Source organism: Paralichthys olivaceus, chromosome 11 (genome assembly GCF_024713975.1).
Source record: "Paralichthys olivaceus isolate ysfri-2021 chromosome 11, ASM2471397v2, whole genome shotgun sequence".
In the NCBI taxonomy this organism is placed as follows: Eukaryota; Metazoa; Chordata; class Actinopteri; order Pleuronectiformes; family Paralichthyidae; genus Paralichthys; species Paralichthys olivaceus.
This window is the reverse complement of record NC_091103.1, coordinates 20,189,049-20,208,169: the sequence shown is the minus strand read 5'-3', so window position 1 is coordinate 20,208,169 and position 19,121 is coordinate 20,189,049. Positions and strand designations below refer to the sequence as shown.

Sequence of the window (19,121 nt, the reverse complement as noted above, 5' to 3'; positions counted from 1 at the left end):
AATGTATCTTAGAGAAAGTCTTAGGACACGTTCCAATTTTTATGGCTGTAAGCAATTTGATTTTTTTTCCCAACATGATGGAAACATTACTTTATATGGCATTTGTCCAGCTGGCCTGCGGAAGCCATAATTCACTTCAAAGTTTGGAAGGTTACTTTCAAGAAGTCACAGTTTTCTGATCAGTCTGTCTAACCCAGAGGTTTTCAAATACTGGACAAACTTGTGGCTTATAGAAAAGTTGACTGACTTTTCTTCTTCTTTTCACAACTTCTAACTGTAGATCAGTATCTCTTTGCACTGTTTGTTTGTTCATTTGAGTTTGAAGCTTAAGTCTAGGTTAACTCTGTAAATATTCCTGTCAAATATGTAACCTGGGCCTTAAGGACAACACCTTCAGAGCTCATTAGATGTGACAGCATGATGAGTCAAGTCTCTCACTAAATTTCTTTCTGGACAAAGTTGGGAATTATTTCATGAGATGTGAGCTCTAGAAAAACTGGGGTCAAAGCAATTGAAAAGTGATTGTTTGCTTGTGTTTCATGTCATAATCCTGATTTGAAGAATTAGTTAAGAGGTGATGTTGTATTAACAATAACAGAAGTGTGGCCTTCTGCCCTTTGTCTACCGTTTAGACACAGCAGCCACAGTAGAGCTCACTGCGAGGTACATGACTTTCATGATTTAATATCTTATTTTCAACAGGTTAGTAAAGCACTTGAGGTAAATAGAGAGCAGCTTGCGGAAAAACATAAGGAGACCACAGGAAAAATGGCTGCTGTGTTAATTTGTGAGCACCGTTTTTCATTTCTCAAAGAGATGCACTCAGCAGCAGAACTGTAAACAAGAAAACCAGCCATCTTTCACAGTAACCAATCGCCTGACAATGGATCCAAAGCTTTCCACAGCTGAGGGCCTGACCACAGTGCACGCTTCACCAATACTGGTGGACGGGTCAGCCGCTCCCTGGGGACAAATGCTGCCAGTGTGCCAGGATCAATGAGTCTCTGCCTCATTTCAGTCTGTGGAAAATAACTGGAGGAACCCAACAATTCATTTCTACATCAGCAATGATGAGCCACTTTTTTTCCAACAACCCATTGTAGAGCCATGTAGAGTTGTGTAATGTCCCTCCAGGCCTGGTGTGGCCCCCGTTGCTCTTTCATTAGTGAGCTTTAACCCAACATATCCCGCCCGATTAGACCAGTGTCACTAATGTCATCTGAACCCAAGGACATCAAACTCAGATAGATTCTCCTGTGGTTGAATGAACTGAAATCATTTCAGCAAACCAATATCCATTCAGAACCATTCAGAGCTATTGGAGGACTATTGCTTTTTTGTCTCACAAAATTCAAATGTATTTCAACAATAAAAATTGTTATCTATGGAATGAAAATATCTGTATTGTCAATCATACAAATAGCAGCTTGTGATGCTGGCCTGACCTGATTTAAATTCCAAACTTAAACAATTGTTATGGAGTTACTACAAACACAGATTGAATGATTAAAAAAATATAAATATTTGTGATCCATTAATCAATTTAGGAGAAAATCAATTTACAGAAGATTAATCAGATATTCTGTGAGGATTAGCATGTTGTAAAACATACTGCCCCTAGGTGTCGCCTGAATAATAACAGTTGATAGAGCAGAATCAAAATGAAAATGGGTCATTCTCCTTGATGAATTCATCTTTTTCTTACTTCATATGGCACAAAGTAGATAATGGACTTTCAAATATAAAAAAAAACCCACTGGATTTATTCCGTTTGTATACATTTTATTGTTTCATACTTGTTTCAGTAAAGTGTCAGTTTTTCAGGTGGTGAATAAATGTCACTGCAAAAACTAGAAATGCATCTTAAAATTACAAGCATGTTAATTGCTGGACAAACCATATCACTTCACTCAAAAAAATATATATATCTGGCTTAGAAACAAAGTTAGCATACTTGAAAACACACATTTAGTTCCATATTTAGTCCATACATCAAAATAAAGAAATCTAAATAGATTTTTATATGAACAAACATTAACATTTTGGAAATATGTGGATTTAAGTGAATTGAAATGTACAGGAAAGCACAGAAGACTCTAGAACGCATCCGTTGTACAGCTTTAGCCAGCAACAGCTCCTGCTACATATTAAAGAGTTCACAAAAATACATAGTAGACCATGGACACATTTGACAGCATCAATTTCACAAAACATTCAATTTCACATTTGGTTAGATACTTGCAGGCACAGTCATCAGCAGTGGTTACTTGGGGAAAAACATCATAGCAACGTCATTTTGTCCGAAATTGTCAGGACAACACAAAGCAAGTAATTGTCTTTCTTTTGTTTTTATCTAAATTGCACTTACCCCACCAACTCGCACACAGATGCAGCTTAAAGATTAGAGAGAGATTCCAGTGTCTAGTCAAAAACCACTCAACAAGTTCCTAGTAGAAACAGCAGAGTTATTTAACCTGAATATTATATCGTGTCAGTATACTGTGCAGATTATTGTTTTAATTTGGGTTATGCAACCTTCTGTTTCCATAGTTTAGGTCCATCTACCTTATTTTGCATAATAATTTAAGTGCTCAAGAGCTGTACAATAGGATAAAGAGGCTATGAATATAACAGTAGTAATCTTCTACATATATTTTATAAATCAAATATATTAAATATAGATCCATTTGATAAAAACATTGTTTTAAGGCGTTGTTGGGGAAACATCGACGGGCACTGTTGGCTATTTGTCCAGTTTCTCCACTTGCTTCTCGTTCTCTGGTTTTTCCTGAAGCTTGTAGTCTTCCAAAATGGCCTTTGCCGTTTGCTTCCCAGTCCTTTTCACCACAGCTTTGATCCCCAGGTTGTCAATGTTGAAGGCAGTGAGGCCGACATTAATGGCAGAATTGACAGCGTTGTCTGTGGCTTGTCCCGCTGCTGCCCCGTACCTTCATCAGGAGTCAGATTGGGTGAGAGGTCAGAGCGGGAGGTAGGAGACAGAGGATTTGGAAGTTAATTATTTTGCAGGAGGATTGTAAAGATGCCATGCTGTATGTGAATTTCACCCATGCAATCACAAATTAATAGGTTTCTGACTGCCATAATTGGAATTTTCATTATTCTTCTGCAGTGATTCAGAGATGCAATGGTGGCCAATATGGATACAATCATCTTTCATGGTATAAATAAATGTAACATTTTCCCATGACCTCAAATGGCGAATTAAGAACCAATTTAAAGAGGAAATAAGCAGATGGGAATGTGTGTTTATCGCTAAACTCTTGACAATCCTTTTTTATATATATTCTAATATTTAGCATGTTAAAATCAATAATCAAACTATATTGGATTTACTATTTATCACTGGAATAGGTAGCACCAATTCATACAATATGGGAAGATGTTAAAACCAGCTGGGACAGCAATGTTGCAAACAGGAATGTGATATTTCTATTTGACTCAAGAAACTTGGAAGAAATCAGTGAAAGCAGCAACATAGTGTGAATTTCCACACAGAGAAGAGCCGTGAATTGGGCCAGTGCAGGTGACTTTTGAGTGCAAGGGAGAAAACAAAACGAAACACATGCCATGCTTGTGATTAGTGGTGTCAAGAGTTAAATAGCTGTGTATAATTAGGAAAAAATACACTTCTTCTCATTAGGTGTTTCAAAGACGTTTTGTAGACCCCTAAATCTGCAAAGCAAATTGAAGAGGAAAACGAGTGAGTGCAGGTTTGACGCATCGATAACATGTCAGGTGAGCAGTGTAGAGCAAAACATTCAAGCTGTTGTTTATTCAAGCCAGTGACAGTTGTCAGACCAGTAAAATGGCAAACAAAAAAGAAAAACTTACTTATGTTTTACTGTTGTGACCGTTTCTGATGCAACACTTGTAGTAATGTTCTTTGCTGCTACCTCTAAACCAGTCCACATGGTTGCAAATCCTGTGCAAATACACAAAATGAAATGCATGTGAGCACATTTTAGTACATCTCTAATAAACAACTTCCTCTTAGTAATGATAAAGTGTAGTTAAAGTGTACCTTGCACTCCACTGGCAGCCACCACCATAGCTCCATCTATGTTGGAACGCCCATCCTTGTCTTTCTTCATAGACTCCGGGATCAGCTTTCCTCCGTGTTTTTTCACATGTGGAGCCAACTCTCGACCCACACAGCCAGCGACCGTGCACACCCCGTCCACTGCCGTAACACAGCATTACTCGATTACACATGCACTGCCAAATAACAACGCAAGGTCAGTAAAAACTTGCTGAAAGAAGATGACGTAGTCACCTAGAAACTGGCTGACTTTAACAGCTCCACCCGTCGCTTGCTTGGCAACATGGAGGCCTTTTGTGACCGTGGGGCTGACGTGGGTGGGTTTGTCCTCTGGAGTGATGTGCTCCCTGAGTTTAGACGCCCCTTTGTGGATGGCCTTGCCTGTGAACTCGGCTCCTTTCACCAGACCCCAGCTTAACCAGGACGCACCTGAAAGGACATCAGGATCACACCCAGTTAAATCATGCTGATATACTGTAGCCTACGTTCATGCATCTTTCTAAAGGAATTGCTAACAAACTGAAATGTGAGGAATTTCAAATTTGAAGACGCAACGTGATCTCACCCGTCAGGATCCCACTTGCCACTTTTTCACTCCACTCGGGCAAAGGTTTTTCCTCCTCTGTCTCTGCTGGTGCAGTCTCCTCAGGTGTGGCTATGGACACTTTCTGACTGAGATTGATGGTATCTGCTGCTTCATCTGGAGCCTGATGATACAGACACATTGGTTTGCTACTGTAAGACCAACAACGTGGGCGTAAACTAAGAACTACTTGTTGGTCAAAATCTTTGGAAAACTTGTGGGCTACTTGTGCAAGCTGTACACATCTCCGTTCAAATGCTCTTCTTCCGCCAATTCACACAATAGCTCCTCTCATTATTCTTTGTTTCTCATAACAATGCACTATTTGTTTGTCATTTTAAGGTGCAAAAATACAACAATCTCCTTTTGTGCTGAAAACCTCAACTCTTTCACTTGACCCAAAAAATGAAAACAATACAAATTTTCCTACTTGCTGATAGGGAATCACATCCATCAGTGAAGATTAATAGCCTTACTGCATACAATCAGAAAAGCCCTGGATTGGCATCAATCTGAGCCAGCATCTCACTCATGGCTGTACTGGCACTTGTCTTTCAGCTGAAGTGCAGAGGTTGTTCTAGCTGCTGCACATAAGAGCATTATAACTGATTAATTCTGCTCACCTGCCTGTCTAAAATCCCCACAATGCTGAGGCAGGGGTAACTTGAGGAAGTGTGCCAGCTCAGAAGTAAGTAGGAGCGAGAGTGTCATGCCAGGCATCACATAAACAGCAGCGACAATCTATTTCATGGGTGGAAAATATTGAATATTTGAAGAGATTCCTGTTCTTGCAGAATTTGTTTGTGATGTCTGATTTGGAAAAGAGTGGAGAGTGGTTGCGGACTACAACACACCAGTGAAATCACAAGCTAACAACATAGATAGAGAACGTAAAATATTCTAATGTGTGAGGGGAAATCTATTCAGTTTGACATTCACATTCTTTTTAATGAGGATGATTTGCTGAGTCAACATTTGCATTTGTAGCTCTGGGATTCTAGTGTTGCAGCTCCTCCAGTCTGCATACTGATGTGTCCTTGGGCAAGACACACTGAACACTAACTTAACTCTGATCTCTATGAATGATATGTGATAAAAAAATTCCACGAATAGAAGCGCTGTGTGAATGTGTCTGTAAATGTGACTTCTACCATAAAAAGCTTTGAGTGGTTGATAAGAATAGAAAAGCTCTGTATGAATAGAGTCCATTTAGTATCTCAGCTTTTAAAGAATAGACAAAATGGAGAAGCAACTGTCGTCACATGCATTTGCTTAAAATAGCTTTCTTTCCACCCACTGGCACAAGAGGATTTGCAAAAAGGCATTGTGTAACATTTCATTGGTGATTTCAAATATTGGATACTTGATCTAAAAGTAACAGAAATACATTCAGAGAATCAATTCTCTGAGCAGTAGAGAAAAGTTCTGTTGCAGATCTGACTGCACAGCAGCAACTGACCTGAACCCTAAGATCTGTCATCTGGGACAGTAGGTCCTGGAACAGTTCTCTGTTTGCAGGAGGCAACTCAGAGGACAACACCACCCCGACATAATAACCCGGAGCTGGTGCCATCATGTCCGGGAACATAAACACCCCAGTGTTACACAGCAACACTGGAGAGTCCACGGCCATGAGTGGGTAGAGCCAGTCGCACACCTGCAAGGAAGAAAGAGAAATACAGACTGCTTGAAAATTTGATAAGAAATAGGTAAATATACGACATCATGGTTATGTGTATGTGTATTTTTGCCAGAATATTCAGCAAAGTACAACAATAAGAGAATTTATATGGAGGTAAAAATGACAGGGTCAGGAAAACTGATCTACAAGGAGATTTTTGCTGTGGATTTAAGTTTTGAAATGTAAAGTGAACATAAGGAGACTATTTAATGGAGATTCTGATTGGTGCAACACTTTCTCCCCCCCTGACTGCTGCATGTCTAATAGTATTACAGGGCATGACAGTGTAAGCAGGATTTAGAGTTACTTTCACTCATGTGAATCACTGTCACCCACTTGTAATAGCACCTGGGAAATTCCCAGTTAACAGTCAAATTACAGTCTTATGACCCACTAGTGTCAGTGCGTTGGCTTTTTTAACAGAGAGCAGGACAAAACTGCTCAAAGTATTTATTTTGTCTCCTCATGAAAACCCTAAACTGGGATGTTTACACAGCTTTATGGCATTTCTAATCTTATCACAGACTGGGTACAAAGTAACAGTTCACCTAAATGTTGGCTGGTTTGTTTCTGTGCCTTTCATAGATTAAATAACATGAGATCGAGAAACTGTCTGGAGAGTCGCTCAGACTCATCTGCATCTGCTGTTGTTTGGAATTATATTGGTTATATTGTGTATGTATGTTTGTGGAGGCTACATCCATACATATATGGTTTCATTTTAAAACCAAAACGCTCTCTGTCCAGGTGTACTGATAAGCGTTTTATGACCATATTCCAAACTTCTCTATTTTAGGTGCCCAAAAACTGTGGAGTTGAGAGGGCGGCAACAGTGATGCATTTTAAAACTAAAACGTAGTAGCATGGATGCAGCCACAGACACACAATGCATAATAGTCCTGAACTGTTTGATTGCAAAAACGTAACATGAAGAAAGACTCAACTGACTGCAGATAGACAGTGAGGGACAATATTAGAGTTACAGATGTATTAGTGGGAGCCAGTAGTGATGGAAACAGGAACATTTACTCTTTTTTATACCTTGTTTAACGTTGCTTAAACAAAAACTCAAAATGATAAATCTCATAATTGCAGGTTGAACTGCAGGGCTCCTGTTGTATTAGACAGGACAATCTGACAGATAAACTATTTAATGTGTGTATTTTGTTCACCATACTGAAAAAAAACCCCTCAGTTCTTTTGTAATTTAAATACTTTTAATACAAATCTGGACAGTTAAATAAGAATATCAAGGTCCTATCAAGGGTTTCCTTAATATGAGGATAAACTAAATCAGATCAAATCAGCCTATTACCATTAATTTTCCTGTTAAAAATGGAATGCACATGGCTGGTGTACCATCTTTGTCCAGTTTTGAATGGTTAAATGAACCTGATCGGGGATTTCCCAGGAGAGTGACATCACATGCATAAACCCAATAGGATTAGGGCACTGAGTCACCAACGCTCACATGATCAAGTCCATAGGGCAAGGGATAGAGATCATTAACAGACCTATATCAGGCCGCTGGTGACTGACAGTCAAAAAGGGCTTGATGAGCTGAGCAGACATCTTACATAATTAGGTTAAAGGGCACAAAAAGAACTAGTGACAGAGCAGTGATGACATTTCACATGCCGCCATTGGATTGATTGCTCAATAGAGTTGCTTATCTCGTCGTCTCAAGCTTTGTAAGAGAGAGCATTTTAGTGCGGTGACATAGACACAATATTTATTTCCTCTTACCTGCAGAAAGGCTGGTGGCCGGTTGGGCATGCTGTCAGAGTGATCACTTGTAAACCTGACTAGCCGCAGGTAACCGGGGTAAGATGGAGCGCTCACTTGACCTTCAGGTGTCACAAAAAATATCTGCACACCGTGAGGGATGTACAGCAGCTCCTCTCCCTCTTCGCCCATACTCTGGGGGGATGGTGTGGTGTTAGACGTGCGACTGTAGAACTCATCCCCGACCACCGACATCTCCCCCGAATCCGTTCCATAAGAAAGGGACAAGTGGCCATCAGCCGCCTGAGGGGAGTAGGCTGGAGGCTGCTCGGCTGGCACCACAGGCTGTCTGGTGGGTGAAAGTGGGAAGTCTGCACCACTGCATGTAGCAACTCCTGCTGCCTCGCCATTACCGGAAAGTACGTTTGGTGGAGCTGGCCTCTCTGGCTTGTCTTTGGTTGGGAGTTTTGGGTAGAGGTATTCTGCAGACATGCCTGTAGCAGTGGTAGTGCTTGGCATGGGTGCAGAAGCGAGGTCACTGCTGGTCTCCAGTATGGCCAGACGAGTCGTGATGTTGTTCAGCGTCTCCTGCATCTTTTGCTGCATCTGTCTGGCTGATTCCCAGGAGCTGCCCACACACTCCTCTCCCTGCGAGGGGACGCTGATGGCCCTGAGCAGGTACTGGCGTCCACGCTTGTAGAGCTCCAGGGCCTGAGCCTTGTCTCCGGCCTCGTCTACTGTCAGTCCCTCATTGATGCACTCGAAAGCTCTCTCATAGCCATCTTTGATCATTTGCAGTCTGGCATTGTCGAATGCATCTTGTTTAGCCTTCTCCATTCCCTCTGAAAGGAGACTACCATACAAATAAAGTTAGGATTATCATGATTATTATTAATAACACGCTTAACATGCTAGACATTGTTGCCTTAGCATGTGTTTGACATGATTCTTTAACAGCCCCAGTGATAGTCCCTCAGAGGTCATGTCTTAACAATCACAGAAAGGTGGCTCTAGTTTGTCTGGTGATAAAATAGTTCAAATCGGCTAAAACAGGCTGATAAAGCTGCAGCTAAAGCCTCGTTTCACATGAGTCCATCTGTTATCAATGACATCAACATTTCATTGTACCCGCAGCGACAGAAATAAGACGTAAACACAGAGAACTTTGGGCAACCGATACAATTAGTTTGGGCTACTTAGCATTAGCTCCTTCTTGATAAGCTAACAGAGGCTAACCCGAGTGAGCGGAAAACTCCAAAGAAAAGCTGAACCAACAAGTTAGCTCTGTCGTAGCTAGCGATCACCTCAGAGTTGTATTCTTCAAACGCTTCAGCGTCAATCGACTGAAGTTTCCCTGAGTAAAGTTACGTTGTGTTTTGACAGGCGAGTCCTCGGTGAAGGGAAGTGGCGTCAAACTCTTTCGTTTTGTCTTTTCAAAGTAAAGGTTCCGGAGACAGGATCGTTCAGGCTTGACGTATAAAGCGGCGGATGAGTCAGTTTGAGTTTTATTTTGAAAACATCGTTCGGAAGTGTACGTAGAGTAGCATGACGACATCGTTGACGCCTTGTTGTAACTGGTTGTAATTAAATATTTGACTCACATACATGCAGAGAACAACAACAACTTCACATGTTTGTATGTAAGTTAAATCACTACCGTATATTAAAACTATCAAACTTAGAAACACACAAAAGTAAGACAAGTGTCAATGTAATCTGATGTCTTTAAAGAGGAATGTCAGGAAAGATATATTTCATGTTCATAATTCCCAATGAAAGAAATTCATCTATTTCAGTTTTTTTCTTATCGTTATTTTTAAATTATTTATTCGTTTACACGTATGCTTGATTCTTTGTACATTTTGGATTGTACATTCCAATTTTTTCCAATAAAGCATTGAAAAAGGTTGCAATTACATTGTCAGAGTACATTTTTTGATCCTGTTTTTCTCTCACTTAAATACAGAGAAGCCAAACTTACTCCCAACTTCACAGGGGGAGATTGGCTGTGGTGCTGTAATAATAGGGATAGTAAAAAATTAGACATTAGTAAAAGTAATAAATAAGTAAACATGCAATATAAGAGCAAAGAAGTATAAACTAGAAATATAATAGAAAATATATATACAATTGAAACTAATATATACAGTGGAATGCATTGTACATTAGCCCGTGTCAGAGGTACATGATTGATCCCGCCTTTCCGCCTTTAAATACCAAGCAGGAGAAGTCATGATGGTGCCTCCCTGTGGAGAGATGGCCACATAGCATTTGATCCAGTAGCAATGTATTATTTTAGCAAAATACAGTAATAAATTATACATCAATAAAACTATATTATACATCAATTAAAACTATGCTGTACATTAATAAAACTATACTATACATCAATTTAAAAAAAGGTGTGTATCATACAGAGGTAACTATTACAGAACAGTATCTATCTAGTGATCAGTACGTACATCAGTGTGCAGGTTGTTGTGCAGCTTTTCTCTTCTCCTGTGACACTCACATATTTTACTGCTTCTACAGCAGTGGCACTTTTTTCTCCCAGTAGATGTTGTTTTTCTTGATCTGAGAGTTTGTCAAAATTTGGGGTTGTGTGTGTAAAGTTCGTGAAGAACTGTGTTCTGATGTCTGTGTATGCGTCACAGTCCAGCAGGAAGTGCTGCTCTGTCTCCACCTGTCTGTGTGGACAGAGCAGACACAGCCGCTCCTCTCTGGGCAGCCACGTCTGTCTGTGTCTGCCTCTCTCTAAGGCCAGGCTGTGGTTGCTGAGTCTGTACATAGTCAATGTTTTCCTCAGTCTGGGGTCAGTTACAGAGCTCAGATAATCTGCCATGGAGTATTTTCTGTTTAGGGACGAATAGGATTGGAGTTTTACTATGGGTTTTGGTTGCAGATGTCCAATAGTTGATGTAATTCTTTCTTTTTCTTTAGTTATAATTTGGTGGGGCCGGATTGTGTGAGGGCGGTCTTGGTGCCCTGTGCTGTAGGAGCTGAGCCGGTGGACCAGCTGGCTGAGGGGACTCCTTTATTTGCTCTCTTCTTGGCGTTGCAGGGCTTTGTAGTGGTAGGAGCTGGGCTCGCTGGCTTTGAGGTGTTGGTAGAATTTGATGGCTCTTTTTTGTATCCGAATTAAAAGGGGATATTGTCCTAATTCAGCTTGACATCCATTGTTGGGGGTGTTCCTCTGGACTCTGAGAATGCTCTTACAAATCTCAGTATGCAGGCTTTTGATTGGGTGTTTGTCCCATTTTTCAAAGTCTTAATTTATAGGAGGGCCCCATACTTCACTACCATACAGTAAAATAGGTTCAATTATAGAGTGGAATATTTTGAGCCAGATTCTAACGGGTATATCAATGACTGTAGACTTTTTTAAGGCGTAAAAAACCATTCTTCCCTTGTCTCTGAGATCATTAACGGCCAGATTAAAATTTCCTGTAGAGCTAATTTTGAGTCCTTAATATGTGTAGGTATGTGTGTGTTCAATGTCAGGGGAGCCCAGTAAGAACTTGTTTGGGTTTTCCTGACATCTGGGTCGTTTCTGGAAGACCATAATTCTTGTCTTTTCTAGATTAACTGGCAGGGCCCAGGTCTCACAGAAGTTTTGCAGATGATCTAGTTGCTGTTGTAATGCCTCTTTAGATGGAGCTAACAGTATTAGATCATCTGCAAAAAGTAGGCATTTAATATCTGTGTCAGAGAGAATGAGGCTAGGGATATCCGATTGTTCAAGTGATTTTGCCAATTCATCAATATAAATTTTAAACAGGGTGGGGCTGAGACTGCAGCCCTGTTACACCCCTCTACTTTGGAGGAAGAAATCTGTTTCTATGTTGTTGATCTTCACAGCACATTTATTATTTGTGTACATTGTTTTAATTATGTCATAGATTTCCCCCCCTATACCTTTTTCAATTAATTTTAGGAACAGACCACTGTGCCAGATTGAGTCAAATGCTTTTTTGAAATCTTCAAAACAAGAAAAAATTCTGTTCTTGTTTTGATGAACATGTTTGTTAATGAGAGTGTGAAGGGTAGTTCGGTGTTATGGTGTAAATCCAATTGGACTCTTGCTCAGAATGTTATGTTCGCTGAGGAAGTCTTGCAGTCGGCTGTTTAGAATGCTGCAGAATACCTTCCCCAGGTTGCTGCCGACACATATGCCTCTATAATTGTTTTGGGTCAAATTTCCATTTTTAAAGATTGGGGTTATAATTCCTTTGCTCCAGATGTCAGGGAAGATAAAATGGTCTAATTGAATTGTTTGATGTGTGATTGCTTTCTGGTAGTGGTCTTTGCTGTTGTTTGTCCATCTATAAGGTTGTATTCTAAAGTTCAGTTTACCGGGCTCCACTGTGTGAGGATCTCGGTGAATTCTGGTGGCTCTGGGTGGCTGGAGCCTCTTGGTTCTGGTGGCTCTGAGTGGGTGGAGCCTCTTGGTTCTGGTGGCTCTGAGTGGGTGGAGCTTCTCGGTTCTTGTGGCTCTGGGTGGGTGGAGCCTCTTGGTCCTGGTGCTTCTGTGTGGGGCTCCCAGGATCCTGGTTGTGGTCTGGGTGTGAGTCCAGCTGTCTTGTCAGGCCTGGGCTGACTATGTCTCTCTCTCCTGGAGCTCAAACTGCCTGAGGTTCCCCTGCACCATGACAGTCCCGTTCTTGTATATGTTGACTGATGTCATGGGGGAGTCTGGGTCTTCTGCCTCTTTGACTTTCAGTTTCCAGCCATTACAGATCCCCTCTTTCTTCACAGAGTGGTAGTGGGTCTTTATGGCAGAGTGCCATGCTAGTGGCTGCTCTGTGAAGAAGATCAGGTAGCTGATGTCTCCGTTTTTGTAGGATTCAGAGAAGAGTGTCTCTGCTCTTTCCTTCAACACTTTCTGGCTGTATGCCTTCCTGGCACTCTCATTTTTCAGATCTTGTGCATATAAGAGAAGAACAGCTTCTGTATGTGGTGTGTCTGAGTTTCCAGGGCTCTGCTGAGGCTGCATGGTTGTTGTTCCAACTCCTTAGTAACCATTGCTAAGGCTTACAATATTGTTGGTTAGCTGTTAGCTTTAACTTAAATTAGTTTGTAGGTAATTTTTTTGTTTTTATAAGCCCTTGTGCAGGTAGTGTTGCCTCTGATGTTCTCACTCACTTCATTCTCTGGCTGTGTTCTTCTTCTTGCTAGTTGTCAGTCAAGACATTTTGCAAACTGTCAGTTTATCAGTTGGACTTTTCTGCTGGACTCCTCAGTTCAGATGGATTTATCAAAGTTTTCTTTGGTGTTTTCTTAATTTACACACAATTGGATGTCTGTGGTGTGAAAGTTTGTTAGATTTTAAAATTGATCTTACGAGTTGTATTTCTCACAAATTTAACTTTACAAATTTAAATTTTTATTCCTCTTGTAGGCCGAAATGACTTTAAAATTGTCAAGCAATCCCTGCTGCTGTATCAATGTTTGAAAATTGTTTTTGAGTTTCTGGTTCATTAGTCCACTCATAGTGGAAAATGTTGTGATCAGAGGAATCATTTCTTTATCTGTTTGTGGTTTTTGTTCCTTAAAATTTCTTAAACAATCTCGTAAGAATGATCTCGCTGTTGGCTATCTTTACTCTATCTTACTCTATTTTTAATTATCTATCTGTATTAACTGTCTTCTATTCATCTATCTTCTATCTTTTTATAATTTCTTCTTTTGAATAGATTTGTCATACTTACTAAAAAAAAAAACAGATGTAATAGCAGGATTAAGGTGTTGAAATTCTATATGTGACATAAAAGCAGACAAACAGAAAATGTATTGTAGGTTCAAACCATAGGGTTCAAACTATAGGTACAATGAACAACATATTGTGTAAACGTGTGTAGGTACAACATAACAATGCATCCAGATGCAAAGACCAGATGTTTTTGTATGTGCGAGTTTATGGTAAACTTGTTGTACGCTTATTATACACTTTGAATCAATTTGACTCAACACTAGAGTTTGGAGGTGGATAGTCTATGAGAAATATGAATTCAAATATAGCAAATAGATAAAGAAACAAAATATTGATTTTGATAATAAGTTCTTCGTCTGCAATAGTTCAGTAATTAATTTCAATGATTTCTGATTACTCAATATAACAATTGATTAATTGATTAAATAATTAATTCTTAAATAGGTAAATTATAAAACTAATATTTGTAGTCATTGACTGACAGTTGTGCAGACCTTTTGTATTACTATTATTATTATTACTGTTTTCTATTGTTCACCTAAAAACATTGAATAAGTACTGAACATTCATTTCGACTGTGTATTTTCTGACGTAAGCGCGAAAAACTACATTTCCCATGAACCTCTAGTGTGCTTACGTCATCTACTCGCGCCTGAACTGCTGTTTGATTCGTGCTCGAGAAACAAAACGTGGCTTTCGCTCCTGACAAGAAACTAATGAATGTTATCGAATGAAGATTCAATCCATTCACGGAAGATACACAATAGATTGTAAATATTGAAAACGTTTTGTGTGAAGAGCGAGATCAACACAACAAACGGTTTGACAACTGAACTGGTGAGTAACAGAATGAGCAGAGGGACACTGGGAGGGTTTTCTGATTTACACATGGGTGTTTTATTTACAGATGTGTGTTATCTATAGATGCTTGTGTTATTTAAAGATGTGTGTGTCTTTCTTACAGTCCTCGTGGAAACATGTTTAATGAGGAGGAAGACTGGAGTGACGAACAAGACGCTCAAACTTTGAGTCAAACTGTCTGTAAAAACAAACAGAAGGTGAACAGCGCTGATGTCAAGGTAAAATCAAATCCACCTGATACAAGCTCGAGTATTGTTGTTGTGACTGTGTAAGACATCATGAATATCTGTCGTTTATGAATGAGCAAAAATGTAATTTGATCAACCAAGTAATTATTATGTTACAACAAATACAACTTTGCAGATGTTCTGTTAGTCTACATGTCTGAAAACCCAGATGCTCAGTTTGACGTATGATAAAGAAAATCAGCAAATCATCTAATTTGAGATGCAGAAATCAGAGAATATTTGGTAATATGTTAATTTTTTCCCCTCGGTTTTGAATAATGTTGTATACTTGTGAGACCAAGTTTTTTAATATATATATGTATATATGGACATATTTAATGTGTTACAGTTACAGAGAAATATAGAATTAATGAATAAATGAACCATTTAAAGACTATGCTCAAATATTGTTTGAAGCAAATTTGGCGCCATAGAAACAAATCTTTGCAAATCATAACTCAGCATTAAAACTCATCTATTTCTGCATATCTTCATACAATTTTACTGTATTACTAAGCCCTATGTTAACCTGCAAAAATGTATTATATTCCCCTGATCAGTCCAAGCTTGTTGGGAAGAAGAGTCTGCTGCGGACCCTGCAAACTCTGGGATCAATACCTGAGTGGAAATACAACGACCACCAGCAGGACAGTGACAGCGAGATTGAGGCAGAAGCAGCTTCGTCACCAACCAAGAGAAAGAAGAAGAGGAGGAAAAAGGGAAGACATGCAAAGACATCAGTGGAGCAGCAGGAGAATGGAGATTTGGATCAGAGCATCGAGAAGGAAAAACCTGTGGCAAAAAAGAAAAGTAAAGACAACAAAGTTGGTGAGTAATGAGCTGATGAAAGGCTTGTTGTCTTTTCATGCACAGAGAAGCAAAACAATGTCAATGTGAAATGTAACTCTGTTTTCTTTTGTCCTAAAGTGGCCAGGAAGATAAAAACCATGTCTGCAGGCGAGACAAAGGATGAAGAAATGACAAAATCTGCAAAGATGAACATAAACAAACCAGGCGACACTGAGAGACTGAGTAGACAACAATGGAAAAACAAGATGAAGAACAAGAAGAAAGGTAAAAATAAATACCGCCAGAATACGGAGGAGAAGAATGAAACAGAATCTGCAGATAAACACAAGCCAAAGGAGGAAGTAAAAACAGATTCATGCATCAACAAAAACAGTCAAAAACCCACTGAGACCACAGGTCCAAAAAAGAAAAGTGAGACAGAACGTAAACTACAGAAAAGGAAACATACTGACGAGGACAGTGGCATATTGTGTGCACCAGAAATACTGAAAGAGGAAAAGCAGCGGACTGAAAAACAGAACAAAACAAAGGGTGGTTTTGAACACGCTAAGATCACAGATGATCTGCAGCAGTTACCTAATAAAAGACTGAAACCCGAGCTGAGCAAAGAACAGATTCTGAAACGAGAGAAGCTGCGGAAAATGCTCCAGGTCAAAGAACCAGACCAACGAGAGAGTCCCGCAGAGCAGAAAGACGAGCAGGCGGCACCAGTGGAGGAGGTGAAGCTCGACCGCTCCGCCTCCCTCAGGTTGCGCATGGAGCAGCGCTTGGAGTCGGCCCGTTTCCGTTACATTAACGAAGTGTTGTACAGCACGTCGAGCGGCGACGCCAAGCGCATGTTCAAGCAGGATCCTCAAGCCTTCTGGATCTACCACAGAGGATACACCACACAGGTCCAGAAATGGCCCGCCAACCCGGTGGACGCCATCATCTCCTACATTCAGCTAAAGTGAGATATCTCCATTATTTCTTTTAATCCAGCATTTTTTGCATGTAATCATTTATTTGGGATTTTGTTATATTCCTGAAAAACTGCAACAATTAAACAACAGGAAATATAACAACAAAGTCAAAGCTCAAAAATCCACCTGCTAGCTTTTCAGAGCTTTCAAAACTTTCAGTTCAGTTCAGTTTCAGTTCGTGACACTTGATTCAGCTCCGTGTTCCATGAAGAAGATGCTGTTGCACGAAGGCACAAAGCTTAACTTCTCAAGATTTGAGTGTCTGAAGTAACTGATTTGTTTCTTAACACAACTGTGGCTGGGGCTCGGGAGGTAAACCAGAACGTCGGGGGTTTTACCCCTGTCTCTTCCCCTCAGGATGCCAGAGTGTCCCAGCGCAAGAAACTAAACCCCAAATTGTTGTTCTGCAGATTTGGCACTGAGGACTGCAGTCGTGCAGGAGATGATGCAGCCCAACAGTAAACTGCTGTGAGAATATGCGCTTGTTAGCAGCAAGATGAAATAATGTGGCAAACTCGTTGGCTGTTTGTGGTTATTAGAACTTTACATGAGCTTCGGGTTCTGTTGAGATTTGAACTCAGAATATAAATATATTGCTTTGTGATTGCAAACACGTAACATTTGTTTCAGATCGCCCTCTATGGTGGTTGCAGACTTTGGTTGCGGCGACTGTAAAATAGCTCGCAGTGTGGAGAACAAGGTGCACAGCTTCGACCTGGCAGCTGCCTGTGAGCTGGTCACAGTCTGTGACATGGCCAACGTGAGTTTGGACTTTGTAGATTTTTGGCCCTTTGCGAATGAATGTACATTTCCTCTGCTGTTGTTTTGAAGTTAAACATATTACGTGTGTCTGTACAGGTGCCGCTTCGTGACTGCTCTGTGGACATCGCAGTGTTCTGCCTCTCCCTCATGGGGACCAACCTAGCAGATTTTTTAGCAGAGGCCAATCGAGTCTTAAAGATGGGGTAAGAAATGTGACACTGATTTCAAAATGTGCTTTTTCTCTGCACATAAACTATATGTCTAACTGTCGCACACAATTATTGCAGGGGTGTGCTTAAAATAGCAGAAGTGGCCAGCAGGTTCGACAACGTGCGGAGCTTCCTCACTGCTCTGGCTAATCTGGGATTCAAGTTGGTTTCCAAGGTGAGACAAACAGGATGACGTCAGTTTGCAGGGATAGAGAAACACATTCTTATTTGTGTACTTTCCCTTATACATTTTTAAATATTAGCAAAGGTAGCTCATGCGGTATCACAGTTGTGAACATTAAAAGCTTCACATGCAAATAATGAGAACCCATGTAAAGCAAAGGGGTTGTTTGGCATGTAAACATCTACATTTTATGTTTGTCTCTTATTTTAATTAAATATTTAACCGTATTTACTGTGAACACAGGTTTCATCATTTTCTTTTCCCTTGAAAATGTGTCCGCTGAGGTCAGGAGACCTCAGGTGGAACAGACGATTCAGTGCACTGGTTTATAGTTTACGACATAGTTACTCAGTTAAATGTATTAAAGGTAGATGAACATCATGCAAACAGCTCAACCAGAACAAGACTTGAACATGAAATGGTTTTCAGTAGCCAGGTTTCTAGATCACCTTCAGTTTTTACTATAATGTACAGACTAGAATGTCACGTTGTGCTATCAAATTTAAGCATGGAACAAATAAATAAGAAAGATTTTAAAAAAGGAATCACGGAATCTTTAATCCATCATTTAATCTACATCTTTGACTCATTCAGCAGCTAAATAGGCGGATGTTCTTTCTAAGATGAAAATAAATTGTTTCGTTAGGGCAGAAGTCTGGACATTGTGCAGCTCTGACCTGAATTAAGTGAATTAAACCTCATACATATAGCTGGACACATGGGGGTGGTGTAAAAGTATTGACCGGTAGTGTAATAGATGCCTGAGAATAATTTGTGTTTTGTCTCTTTATTTTCTTCAGGATACGGAGAACACTCATTTTTACTCCTTTGAATGTGTGAAGTCAGGAAATGCTCCAGAAAATGTTAAGAAGTTTGGACTTCAGCTGAAGCCTTGTCTGTACAAGAAAAGATGAGGAAGTTAGAGAACTTCATAGAAATTAAAATGTTTCATTTCATTTTCCAACATGTTGTTTCTGTTTGTCATTTTTTAAAGTGATATACTTTCATTTAAATGTGTCATATTCTGATGATACACGTTTGGTCACAGACTCCAACGTGGTTAAATTATGTTTATTGTATGTACATGCTTTGTTTTACCTGAAGTGTCCTTTCTGAGCAGAAACAGCTCAGGTTGAATTCTCTGATTGATGTGGAATAAATCGTTAAGTCAGAAGTGAAACCTACATACACAGCTACATGACTCACTCTGTGTACCCTGATCATTTAGGCAATTTAATACAAAGGCATGTCATGTAAATTTTAAAATTGTTATATGGTTAAAAAAAAATGTCTTTAACATGCAATTGTTAATGATGCAAAATACAAACTTAAAAAATGAATCTGGTG

At 39.9% G+C, this 19,121-nt stretch overlaps 2 protein-coding genes across 5 annotated transcripts; one reads left to right on the top strand and one right to left on the bottom strand.

The window, feature by feature from the left end:
* Nucleotides 1–1,761: 1,761 nt before the first annotated feature.
* spartb (spartin b) lies at nucleotides 1,762–9,512 on the bottom strand. 4 transcript variants are annotated; one of them, XM_069534752.1, is made up of 8 exons: nucleotides 9,354–9,512; nucleotides 8,071–8,902; nucleotides 6,103–6,300; nucleotides 4,626–4,767; nucleotides 4,295–4,489; nucleotides 4,043–4,201; nucleotides 3,853–3,943; nucleotides 1,762–3,693 (listed from the first exon to the last, which is right to left on the bottom strand). In XM_069534752.1, exons 2-8 carry the CDS (start codon nucleotides 8,884–8,886, stop codon nucleotides 3,633–3,635), a joined length of 1,662 nt encoding a protein of 553 aa, XP_069390853.1. In that variant the 5' UTR covers nucleotides 8,887–8,902; nucleotides 9,354–9,512; the 3' UTR covers nucleotides 1,762–3,632. The 4 variants fall into 4 exon arrangements, with proteins under 4 accessions (XP_069390853.1, XP_019943710.2, XP_069390855.1 ...); XM_020088151.2 differs by having other exon boundaries at nucleotides 1,762–2,948; XM_069534754.1 differs by having other exon boundaries at nucleotides 1,762–2,948; nucleotides 9,325–9,404.
* Nucleotides 9,513–14,385: 4,873 nt separating this feature from the next.
* Nucleotides 14,386–19,114, top strand: rrp8 (ribosomal RNA processing 8). Its single transcript, XM_020088155.2, has 8 exons — nucleotides 14,386–14,596; nucleotides 14,724–14,838; nucleotides 15,408–15,675; nucleotides 15,775–16,606; nucleotides 17,250–17,379; nucleotides 17,478–17,584; nucleotides 17,669–17,765; nucleotides 18,575–19,114. The coding sequence occupies exons 2-8, from the start codon at nucleotides 14,737–14,739 to the stop codon at nucleotides 18,686–18,688; spliced, it is 1,650 nt and encodes a 549-aa protein (XP_019943714.2). The 5' UTR covers nucleotides 14,386–14,596; nucleotides 14,724–14,736; the 3' UTR covers nucleotides 18,689–19,114.
* Nucleotides 19,115–19,121: the final 7 nt, after the last annotated feature.

What these genes read in the sequence shown, in the direction of transcription:
- spartb (XM_020088151.2), bottom strand. Translation starts at nt 8,886, where the DNA reads ATGGAGAAGGCTAAACAAGATGCATTCGACAATGCCAGACTGCAAATG. An exon ending in GGCCACCAGCCTTTCTGCAG is followed by an intron (nt 6,301 to 8,070) that starts GTAAGAGGAAAT and finishes TCTTCCTTGCAG; the next exon opens with GTGTGCGACTGGCTCTACCC. An exon ending in GTCACAACAGTAAAACATAA is followed by an intron (nt 2,949 to 3,852) that starts GTAAGTTTTTCT and finishes CTCCTGATGAAG; the next exon opens with GTACGGGGCAGCAGCGGGAC.
- rrp8 (XM_020088155.2), top strand. Translation starts at nt 14,737, where the DNA reads ATGTTTAATGAGGAGGAAGACTGGAGTGACGAACAAGACGCTCAAACT. An exon ending in TGAACAGCGCTGATGTCAAG is followed by an intron (nt 14,839 to 15,407) that starts GTAAAATCAAAT and finishes TCCCCTGATCAG; the next exon opens with TCCAAGCTTGTTGGGAAGAA. An exon ending in GATTCAAGTTGGTTTCCAAG is followed by an intron (nt 17,766 to 18,574) that starts GTGAGACAAACA and finishes TATTTTCTTCAG; the next exon opens with GATACGGAGAACACTCATTT.